General features: G+C 34.4%; 1 protein-coding gene across 2 annotated transcripts in view; it reads right to left on the bottom strand.

Annotated features, from left to right (window-relative positions):
• Positions 1 to 12,419, bottom strand: part of LOC135128584 (2-oxoisovalerate dehydrogenase subunit beta, mitochondrial) — a 53,622-nt gene that overhangs the window by 23,427 nt on the left and 17,776 nt on the right. For both annotated transcript variants that reach the window (XM_064055478.1, XM_064055477.1), the window contains exon 4: positions 11,025 to 11,196. In XM_064055478.1, the coding sequence (XP_063911548.1) occupies positions 11,025 to 11,196 (172 nt within the window). The remainder of the gene's footprint in view (positions 1 to 11,024; positions 11,197 to 12,419) is intronic.

Here is a 12,419-nt window from a genome sequence, read left to right as displayed (position 1 = left end):
GTACCCCGGGGGCAGTAGGTGAAATGACATTTAACAACTGCAAGATACCTTACAAAAAATACCGGGTACCAAGAGCTTAAACTTGTCAGTAAAGTGTTACAAAGCGTAAATGTAGAAAAAGATAAAAAAATGAATGAAACCCACTGAAATTTCTAATTTTAAATACTCTGTTGAGAGATCTTTCTCTAGGTATAAAAGTGCCCTATCAGACAAAAGACACCAAGAAAAATAAATGTAGATCCAAAGAAAACCAGATTTTGCGTAAAATTTATTTTTTCTTAAAACTTGCCTAAAGCGTCTATTTTGCCATATTCGGGCCTAAATCCCCCGATTTTTTCACCTATTTTAGAGTCTATTTTGGCCTCTTGTTAGCCTAAAATTCGCTGTTTACTCATAATTATTGACAGATGTTCGATAAATAGTGTCCTTCAAATTTGGCAACAAAAGAAGTCTGCAGGAGTGAAATTAGAAGATTTCGGTGGCCAAATAATCTCTGTATTTTGTCCAATGATCCGGTTGTTAAAAAATTCCCTTAATATTGCTATTGTGATCCTAGCCGAATGCGCTGTGGTCCCGTCTTGTTGAAAAATAACCTAATTCCATGTCATAAAATCTACAAAAATTTTGCTGTTATTTAGCAGCGGTTAAGTTAAAAGTAATATAAATGGCGTCGGGGTTCCGTTTCTGTTATCCGTACAAAATTTCAAATATTTTCTGTGTGGAGACGAGGTTTCTCAAAACTTTGACATACATACCGTTTATCTTCTATCGAAAGTTCAACTCAATTAAACTCTTTCTGGTCCAATGGAAATGTCATTCTTGAGTAAATACGGAAATATAGTTCTGAAAAGAACTATTTTTAATTATTTCTCCTGATGGAAGTAATAAGAAACAAGAAAGTAAGAAAGTAAGGTAAGAAGAGACGTTTCATATAACCGCTGTTTTAGTAACAGCTAGATCGATTAACAAATTGATATAAAATTTAAACAAAAATTAAAAATCAGTTTATAAGGATTTTAGTTCAGAGAAGACATACCAATTTAACTCCAAGGATGACTCGATTATAAATTATGTTGATGGCCCAATACTTGGAATGATAAATTATAGAAAAATTATATACTACACCTTAAAAAAATCTCTATTTCACACGATAATTCAGAAGTTTCACTTTTTTAGAATAACGGTAATTGTTTGAAAGGACCAGACCAGTGTCTGATTGTACCGCCGAGACACCGGGATATACAGGATGTTATAATTAGATGTGTTATAAATTTTCCTAAAAATATAACAGAAGCATAAAAAATAATACAAATACATAAATATTAAATAAGAATATCTTTTTAATTAACTTTGTTTTTCTTGATAGCGTCGTCAAAAATTCCAAAAACAACATATTTTTACTTCCCGAGCGTAAGCCAAGGAAGTATAGTAATCGAGTCCATCGGACGACTTGCCAGTCATGTTTTTTTACGTTTCATTCCACCTAGAGTAGGAAAAAGGTGGTCTCCCGTTACCATTTGCCTGTCTATGTCGATTTTTATTAGACAAATAATTTTCGAAATTACTGGACCGAGTGTACTTTAAGTTTTTTCCATAAGCGGCCAAATTTTCACAAAAAAATTAACACAGTATAGTATTATTCTATCATAACACATGATATAAATCTCAATGGAGTGGTGTCTTTTATAACGGCAAGCGACCTGTGGGTCGCACGTTTTCTCTTGCACTGTGACTAGTATGTTATAATTTTTGTTATGGAGAAACTCACTTAAAACACACACATAGCATACTCCTTTTTCGATTCGTTTCGCTCCATTGTAGCTTAATTGATGAAATTTGTCGTCTCCTCTCTTTTGAGGAGACAAAAATAATCAAATTTTATTTTCTGTTAACGCAGATACCTGTCATCGAAACACACCAACCATTAATTCTTTGGAAGTCTAAACATAAACACTCGAAATTACGCATGTAATGAAACATTGAGGAAACAGGTTATCCCGTTGGTCATTTATTTGAAACATATTACATTTTGTTCTCATTTATGCGGACTGTATAACTACTTATACAGACATGGATTACAGGTGACTCAAAAAATTAATGAATGAGTCAATTTGTTTTATTTATCAAATCAAGAACAACTCACTCCAATTCCCCGAAAATTTGGGAATACAACACTGTTAATATTAGTAATATACTGCACCTATCCAAAGTGATATACGTGTCCTTGCAAAAATGGTGATGACATCATCACAAAGTATTGTAATGGTTCTCAGTCCAGCAGCTAAAAACCATCCCGATTAAAGCCACTTCAAACAAAAAACCACAATGACGTTTAATGCTAATCAGTTGGGGATTACAATGCCAGATACATCGAGGCAAAGACTTCAAGCTTAAGAGAGAGAAAGAGAGAGAGAGAGAGATAGAGAAAGGGAGAAAGGGTTAAATCTTATAACACCCCTCTTTTAAGGTTTAGTTCTATACACAAGGTTTAACATCATCAATAGCTACAGTTTTACTTTCTGAATTTAGACAATTGATTATGTTGGTATGAATGTATCCTAGCTGAAATTCCTTAAAACTGGAGTGTCCTTAAAAAGTGGTGTCTCGTTATCTACAGACACCATTATCATGTCTACTAATTTCGGGTTAAGATATCTATCCCTTGAAGTAGTACTATATTCTAAGTCTATAGTTGGAACTGAGGGACTGCAGTATCTTCCAATCACAGGAACGCTATTCCCAAGCATACAAATTTTGGACTAGCAGACTGTGATATTCATTTTTGTCCCTGGTTCGTCCAATAGTAACTAACTAAAGGTACGTACACAAAAACCTTAAGCTCACCATTTGAATTAAAGTATCTATTTAAAAAAAAACAAAAGAACTCGTGGATGTAGAACATATTCATAAGGAGAATCCGAAGTAGGCTAACCAAAAAAAAAAATGGAAGATCTGGAAAAATAGTGAGATGAAATTAAATAAAATCTACTGCAACGAAGGGTTTTAACATACCTTCATAAGTAAAAATTGTTAGTAATTGTTAGCAAGTCGTGGAACCTTTGACTATTATAATATTTTCAAGGAATGAAAAACGGGAATGTCAAATCGGAGAATTATATCTAACCATTCTAGCTGTAGGAATTCTGGCTACGTCCTTTGGTTAAAATCAGAAAGGTAGCTCGTCCTTTCTACTAGTTTCCCCAATGGATCTAGCGGGTTCCTTGCTTTAACAGAGGGTGTTGATGCATCAACTTTCCTCCTTTCCAGGGTACATAATACCTGTTAAGATAAGAGTAATTTTGGCAGATGAGATACCCTCTAAGAGAAGAGAGGGTGGGTGGGCGGGGCTAGTGCCTGCCATGATAAGACAAATTTTGGCAAATGACATTATATTAGAAGGTACTAGCCCCGCCCACCCGCCCTCTCTTTTCTTAGAGGATATCTCATTTGCCAAAATCAGTCTTATCTTGTCAGCTGGTAGCCCCGCCCACCCACCCTTTCTTTTCTTAGAAGGTATCTCATCTGCCAAAATTACTCTTATCTTATCAGGAACTAGCCCCGCCCACCCACCCTCTCTTTTCCTAGAGGGTTCCTGCTAAGATAAGAGTAATTTTGGCAGATGAGATACCCTCTAAGAAAAGAGAGGGTGGGTGGGCGGGGCTAGTTCCTGTTAAGATAAGAGTAATTTTGGCAGATGAGATACCCTCTAAGAAAAGAGAGGGTATGTCATTTGCCAAAATCAGTTTTATCTTAGCAAGTACTGATGGCTAACTTTTAAGAAAATTATCAAAATTAAGGATTTGGTCTTTCCCCTGGAGACCAGGAAGGCAGCTGTGTTTTCTAGTAGCTGCCTCAGTTGGTTTGGCTTGATCTTCTATTGTAACAGCTAGTGCCAAAGAATCCTCATTCTTGTTTATTTAATCCTTCTTTTTAATTAATACCTGGTCTTGTTATTTACTGCGTTGTAGCTTTCTTCGTTCTTGAAAGATAAATGTCCAACATTCATGACACCCAGTAATCTAGATGTGTTTGGTCTTCTATTCTTGATAATTTTCGGTATTCTGTTATCCGTCAATTTCTCAACGTGATCTCTCCATTCCTTCTTCTGTTTCTTATCCATCTTATTTCTTCGTTATTTTTTCTGATTAGTACACTTATTAGTGTAGATTAGTGTCTACATTTCTGTTGATTTTAACCTTCCTTCTTCAAATCTGGAGGACATCCCATAGGAATTCAACCTTCGGGTTTCTCAGACAGAGTCCAGAAAATTAGCTGCGCCCTCCATTACTTCCTTATTATGGTTTACAGCCAGGTGTAAGACACAGTCCTGAGTCTGTTTTTATTCAGTTCCTAACCTGAAGGACATAACGTGATAGCCTCTGCCTTCCGTTTTGGATTTACCCTAAGAACTACTACTTCTCTAATCCGTTCAGCTTATTCAGCAGAAAGATAAGTGTGTAGAATGTTAAGAATGGTTGGTATTTTCTCCGGTCTGAAACTATTTGTAATCCATCCATTGTTACGCCAACGTCACACTACTCACAAAAAAAGAAGAAAGGCATTAGTTCATATAATTGTGTAATCACCTCGAAAAACATTAACTTAGATTAAGGACGCCCTACAAGATTTACAAAAATAAGAGGAAAAGCAACGATTTCCTTCAGGAGGAGAATATAGCAACGCACATGAATAATAATAATCATCCTAACTCTAAATTCCGACCTCTGTCACCAGTGTGACAGTATCAGTGTGACAATTCCAACTTTGCCCTTAAAATGTAGAATAAGTGTAGAATCACAGATGATAATAAGATTTGGGCTTCAAAGCGAAGGGTAACTAATGTCAAAAAGAATAGGTATGAAATTTTGGAATATTCGATTTAAAAAGAACTTTATTAAGACAACATTGAACACTTCTCTCATAAAAAAGGGTCAAAGAGGAAGAAGGATTCTTTTGAGAAAGAAGTTCAAATTAAAATTAAATAAAAGGAATCGAGAAGATTCTAAAAGGAAATCATCTTCCGAAATTTTGAAAAATTTAGAACATCTGCACGCTCAAATTTGAATAGAAAATTTTTAAAGCGAAAAAAAGAAATCTAACTGACGAACGTTCCATTTGAAAAGAACGTTATTCTGAAAATATAAAACACTTTCACCATAAAAGAGGATCCAAGAGGGAAAAAGGATTCTATTTGAGAAAGAAAGATTAAATAGAATTGATCTAGGATGTATCGACAAGATTCTAGAAGGAAATCAACTTCGGAAAATTTCAAAAGTGTAGAATATCAGCACGCCCAAATTTGAAAAGTTTCTACAAAATTTGGAAAGCAAGAAAAACATTCGAAAAAAGATCTAACTGACGACAAGAAAGACAGAAAGATTTGGAATTCAAAGCGAAAGATAATTAATGTCAAAAATAAACAGGTAAAAATGTTTGGAAAGTGCCATTTGAAACGAACTTTGTTCTGACAACATACAAAAAAGGATCAAAGAGGGAAAAAAGATTCCATTGGAGGAAGAAGTTCCAAGTAAAATTAAATAGAATTGATCAAGAACGTATCTAAAACATTCAAATTTGAAGAGTATCTAAAATTTGGAAAGTGAATCTGACACTCGAAAAGAAATCTAACTGACGAAAAAGAAGATACCAAGATTTGAACTTCAAAGCGAAGGATAACTAGTGTCAAAAAGAACAGCTAAGACATTTTAGAAAGTTCCATTTGAAAAGAACTTTATTCTGACAACATTGAACGCTTCCACCAGAAAAAAGGATCAAAGAGAGAAAAAGGATTCTATTTGAGGAAGAAGTTCAAAGTAAAATTAAACAGAATTGATCAAGGACCTATCGAGAAGATTCTAGAGGGAAATCAGCTTCCGAAAACTTCTAAAATGTAGAATATTAGCACGCTCAAGTTTGAAAAGTTTCTAGAAAACTTGGAACGCGAAACTGACGTTTGAAAGGAAATCCAACTGACGATAGGAGAGATAGTAAGATCTGGACTTCAAAGCGAACGATAACTAATATCATAAGGAACAGCAAAGAAATTTTAGGGCGTTTAATTTGATCAGTTTCTAGAAAACTTGAAAAGGGAAACTGACATTCTAGGAAGAATTTAATTTAATTGATGAAAGGAACGTTATTCTGACAGCACAGGATTCTTCCACCATAAAAAGATCAAAGAGGGAAAAAATATAATTGAGAAAGGATAGAAGAAGGATAACTCACGTCAAAAAAAAAAACAGTTAAAAAATTTTGGAAAGTTCCATTTGAAAAGAACTTTGTTTTGACAACATAGAACATTTCCAGCATAAAAAAGGATCAAACAAGGAAAAACGATTCTATTTCAGAAAGAAGAAGAATTTAAGGAAAATTAAATAAAGTTGATCTAGGACGTATCCTGAAGATTCTAGAAGGAAATCAGCTTCGGAAAATTTCAACAAAGTAGAACATCTGCACGCTCAAATTTGAAAAGTTTCTTGAAAATTTGAAAACGAAATTAACATTCGAAAAGAAATCAAACCGACAACAAAGAAGACAGTCAGATTTGTACTTCAATGCGAAGGATAACAAATGTCAAAAAGAATAAATAGGAAATTTTAGAATTATTAATTTGAAATGAACTTTATTGTGACAGCATAGAATACCTCCACCATAAGAAGATCCAATAAAGAAAAGGATTCTATTTAAGAAAAAGTTCAAAGGAAAATTAAATAAAATTGATCTAGGACGTATTGAGAAGCTTCTAGAAGGAAATCAAATTCGGAAAATTTCATAAATGTAGATAGAACATTCACACGCTCAAATTTGAAAAGTTTGTTGAAAATTTATAAAGCGAAATTAACATTCGAAAAGAAATCAAACTGGCGATAAGGAAGATAGTAAAATTCATAGAATGAAAAACGGGAATGTCAAATCGGAGAATTATATTTAACCATTCTAGCTGTTGGCTTTCATCATTCCTTCTCTACTAGTTTCCCCAATTGATCTAGCTGGGTTCCTTGCTTTAACACAGAGTGTTGCCGCATCAACTTTCCTCCTTTCCAGGGTACATATTTTTTGAACAGGATTCGGACTTAAACGTTCGTTCTCTCATAATCTAAAGGGTTTGGTCTTCCCCTAGAGACCAGGAAGGCAGCTGTGTTTTCTATTAGCTGCCTCAGTTGGGTTTGGCTAGATCTTCTACTGTAACAGTTGGTGCCAAAGAATGCTCATTCTTGTTTATTTAATCCTTCTTTTTAATTAACACCTGGTCTTGTTATTTACTGCGTTGTAGCTTTCTTCGTTCTTGAAAGATAAATGTCCAACATTCATGACACCCGATAATCTAGATGTGTTTGGTCTTCTATTCTTGATGATTTTCGATATTCTGTTATCCGTCAGTTTCTCAACGTGATCTGTCCATTCCTTCTCCTGTTTCTTATCCATCTTATTTTTTCGTTATTTTTTTTTTTTTTGATTAGTACACTTATTAGTGTAGATTAGTGTATACATTTCTGTTGTTTTTAACCTTCCTTCTTCAAATCTGGCGGACATCCCATAGGAATTCAACCTTCGGGTTTCTCAGACAGAGTCCAGAAAATTAGCTGCGCCCTCCATTACTTCCTTATTACGGTTTACAGCCAGGTGTAAGACACAGTCCTGAGTCTGTCTTTATTCAGTTCCTAACCTGAAGGACATAACGTGATAGCCTCTGCCTTCCGTTTTGGATTTACCCTAAGAACTACTACTTCTCTAATCCGTTCAGCTTATTCAGCAGAAAGATAAGTGTGTAGAATGTTAAGAATGGTTGGTATTTTCTCCGGTCTGAAACTATTTGTAATCCATCCATTGTTACGCCAACGTCACACTACTCACAAAAAAAGAAGAAAGGCATTAGTTCATATAATTGTGTAATCACCTCGAAAAACATTAACTTAGATTAAGGACGCCCTACAAGATTTACAAAAATAAGAGGAAAAGCAACGATTTCCTTCAGGAGGAGAATATAGCAACGCACATGAATAATAATAATCATCCTAACTCTAAATTCCGACCTCTGTCACCAGTGTGACAGTATCAGTGTGACAATTCCAACTTTGCCCTTAAAATGTAGAATAAGTGTAGAATCACAGATGATAATAAGATTTGGGCTTCAAAGCGAAGGGTAACTAATGTCAAAAAGAACAGGTATGAAATTTTGGAATATTCGATTTGAAAAGAACTTTATTAAGACAACATTGAACACTTCTCTCATAAAAAAGGGTCAAAGAGGAAGAAGGATTCTTTTGAGAAAGAAGTTCAAATTAAAATTAAATAAAAGGAATCGAGAAGATTCTAAAAGGAAATCATCTTCCGAAATTTTGAAAAATTTAGAACATCTGCACGCTCAAATTTGAATAGAAAATTTTTAAAGCGAAAAAAGAAATCTAACTGACGAACGTTCCATTTGAAAAGAACGTTATTCTAAAAATATAAAACACTTTCACCATAAAAAAGGATCCAAGAGGGAAAAAGGATTCTATTTGAGAAAGAAGTCCAAAATAAGATTAAATAGAATTGATCTAGGATGTATCGACAAGATTCTAGAAGGAAATCAACTTCGGAAAATTTCAAAAGTGTAGAATATCAGCACGTCCAAATTTGAAAAGTTTCTACAAAATTTGGAAAGCAAGAAAAACATTCGAAAAAAGATCTAACTGACGACAAGAAAGATAGAAAGATTTGGAATTCAAAGCGAAAGATAATTAATGTCAAAAATAAACAGGTAAAAATGTTTGGAAAGTGCCATTTGAAAAGAACTTTGTTCTGACAACATACAAAAAAGGATCAAAGCGGGAAAAAAGATTCCATTGGAGGAAGAAGTTCAAAGTAAAATTAAATAGAATTGATCAAGCACTTATCGAGAAGATTCTAGAGGGAAATCAGCTTCCGAAAACTTCTAAAGTGTAGAATATTAGCACGCTCAAGTTTGAAAAGTTTCTAGAAAACTTGGAACGCGCAACTGACGTTTGAAAGGAAATCCAACTGACGATAGGAGAGATAGTAAGATCTGGACTTCAAAGCGAACGAAAACTAATATCATAAGGAACAGCAAAGAAATTTTAGAGCGTTTAATTTGATCAGTTTCTAGAAAACTTGAAAAGGGAAACTGACATTCTAGGAAGAATTTAATTTAATTGATGAAAGGAACGTTATTCTGACAGCACAGGATTCTTCCACCATAAAAAAGATCAAAGAGGGAAAAATATAATCGAGAAAGGATAGAAGAAGGATAACTCACGTCAAAAAAAACAGTTAAAAAATTTTGGAAAGTTCCATTTGAAAACAACTTTGTTTTGACAACATAGAACATTTCCAGCATAAAAAAGGATCAAACAAGGAAAAACGATTCTATTTCAGAAAGAAGAAGAATTTAAGGAAAATTAAATAAAGTTGATCTAGGACGTATCCTGAAGATTCTAGAAGGAAATCAGCTTCGGAAAATTTCAACAATGTAGAACACCTGCGCGCTCAAATTTGAAAAGTTTCTTGAAAATTTGAAAACGAAATTAACATTCGAAAAGAAATCAAACCGACAACAAAGAAGACAGTCAGATTTGTACTTCAATGCGAAGGATAACAAATGTCAAAAAGAATAAATAGGAAATTTTAGAATTATTAATTTGAAATGAACTTTATTGTGACAGCATAGAATACCTCCACCATAAGAAGATCCAATAAAGAAAAGATTTTCGGGATTCTGTTATCGGTCAGTTTCTCAACGTGATTTGTGCATTCCGTCTTCTGTTTCTTATCCATCTTATTTCTTCGTTTATTTTCTGATTAGTACACTTATTAGTGTAGATTAGTGTCTACATTTCTGTTGATTTTAACCTTCCTTCTTCAAATCTGGAGGACATCCCATAGGAATTCAACCTTCGGGTTTCTCAGACAGAGTCCAAAAAATTAGCTGTCCATTACTTCCTTATTATGGTTTATAGCCAGGTGTAAGGCAGTCCTGAGTCTGTCTTTATTCAGTTCCTAACCTGAAGGACATAACGTGATAGCCTCTGTCTTTCGTTTTGGAGTTACCCTAAGAACTACTACTTCTCTAATCCGTTCAGCTTATTCGGCAGAAAGATAAGTGTGTAGAATGTTAAGAATGGCTGGTATTTTCTCCGGTCTGAAACTATTTGTAATCCATCCATTGTTACGCCAACGTCACACTACTCACAAAAAAAGAAGAAAGGCATTAGTTCATATACTTAATTCTGTTATCACCTAGAAAAACATTGACTTAGACTTAGATTAAGCACGCACTACAAGATTTACAAAAATAAGAGGAAAAGCAACGATTTCCTTCAAGAGGAGAATATAGCAACACAGTGTTTTTTAATCACTTTAGCATTGCTATAATTATTATCTTGGTTTTTTAATCTGTTCATTATTAATATATTAATTATCAGATTCTTGCAGCGGTGTTGGCAGCCTTAGCGAGAAATTTAAAATTTTGTGGGAAAATGTAATAAAAATTCTCTTTAAAGTATACGAGCGTTTTATTACACAGTATTTTGGGTGTATAAAATTTTAAAAACATCGTTTTTATCACATGTGATTTATGTATCAGTGTGTCACCAGTGTGACAGTATCAGTGTGACAATTCCAAGTTTGCCCTTAAATGCAGGCCACACGAACCAACATCAACGCTAAAATCTGGCTGTCCGTTCTTTACCGAGTTCATTCCATATTTTATGGACACGTATTATAAGCTTATTTATCCCGTAGGTTCAATGGATTCAACGGGTTGTTAATTTGCGCCATTCAGGCGTTTTCGCCGACAAAGAACAGGAGCACAATGCGATAATGTGCCGATTTATTGTGTCATAAAAGGCGTCGAAAATTTTATGGGCTTCGACACTACCTATCCTGATAGGAATTGCGCAGTTTACTTTCCTGCTGTGCGGTCCTGTTGATCCAGAGGAAAGTTATTACGTTTCCAGACATGTTTAAACAAGATAAATATTAGGCTTCGCTTTCCGAGGAAAATTTATCCTAACCGCAAATACCTTTAAGCAAAACATCCGCTTTTCCTATGGGGAGGACGAAGTCGGCAACCGGCACCTCTTCGACGGCCGCTCGATAAAGGGCCTTGGGTTCCAAAATCAGACAGGGATCGGGGTCCCGAACGCAGGCCAGGAGGAGGCCTTTCGCCTTGATCGGACCTCGAGGTACGACTATCTGAAACGACAAGGAATATTATGGGTTGCCTAACATGATGTCTTAAAAACTAGGAGTACAATTATTAATAATAGTTAGCAAGTTAGCTTAAGTGTAAGCGAAAAAATATATTGTGTGCAGAATTTTTCACGGTTTTTTTTATGCTTGATGTAATGTTTAGCTGCTATCCCAAAGGCGTAAAATCCGGAATTTTATAAAGCCTCTGTGTATACCCATTAACATTCCAATCACTCTCGCATCTCCAGAGATGTTCCGGCCTGTTTTAAAATAAATCTATACGGTTGTTTAGCTCGGCCAATATTTTATAAAGAGTGTCTATAAACAATTGCCACTTAAAACTACAAGCGGAAAGTTAAATTCGTCTTTACAAGGACATTTGCTATTCATTATAAATTGTTTTATGACAACAGTTTGAAAACTTGATTGTAGGCAACAAAAGCAAACACCCACTTTCATTCGAGATTTATTGATGTTCCGTGTAGAGTGTGTGCCGGATGTCCAAATTTTGTGTAATAAATATATGTATATGTGTCGCTTATCAAGAGAGATACTGACAAAAGCGACGAACGAAGCCTAATGAATAGAAAACGTGCAAAAATGACGTCCAAAGTGGTAACTTAATTTACTAATTTATTTTTGTAAAAATGACATTCATTAATTATTATTATAGTACAAATGGAATTGTTACCTACATTATTAAATTTTTATAATTCTTACGTACGACACGATTCTAAAAGGAAATCAGCTTCGGAAAATTTCTAAAACGCAGGATCTCAATTTGAAATATTTGTAGAAAATTTGGAAAGCAAAACTGACAAGATTTGAACTTCAAAGCGAAGGATAACTAATGGCAAAAAGAAGAGCTAAAAAATTTTGGAAAGTTCCATTGAAAAAGAACTTTGTTCTGTCAACATAGAACACTTCCAGCATTAAAAAGGGCAAAGAGGGAAAAAGGATTCCATTTGAAGAAGAAGTTCAAAGTAAAATTAAGTAGAATTTGTCAAGGACGTCTCGAGAAGATTCTAAAAGGAAATCAGCTTCGAAAAACTTCTATAATGTGGAATATCAGGAACCTCAAATTTACAAAGTTTCTAGAAAATTTGGAAAGTGAAACTAACATTCGAAAAGAAATCTAAGTGACCAACGTTCCATTTGAAAAGAACTTTATGCTGAAAATATTTGTAGAACACGTCACCATTAGGATCGAAAAGGGAAAAAGGATT

Source organism: Zophobas morio, unplaced genomic scaffold (genome assembly GCF_036711695.1).
Source record: "Zophobas morio isolate AGI-343-1 ecotype UQ-CSIRO unplaced genomic scaffold, CSIRO_AGI_Zmor_V1 ptg000014l, whole genome shotgun sequence".
NCBI lineage: Eukaryota > Metazoa > Arthropoda > Insecta > Coleoptera > Tenebrionidae > Zophobas > Zophobas morio.
This window is presented reverse-complemented; position numbering and strand designations above follow the sequence as displayed.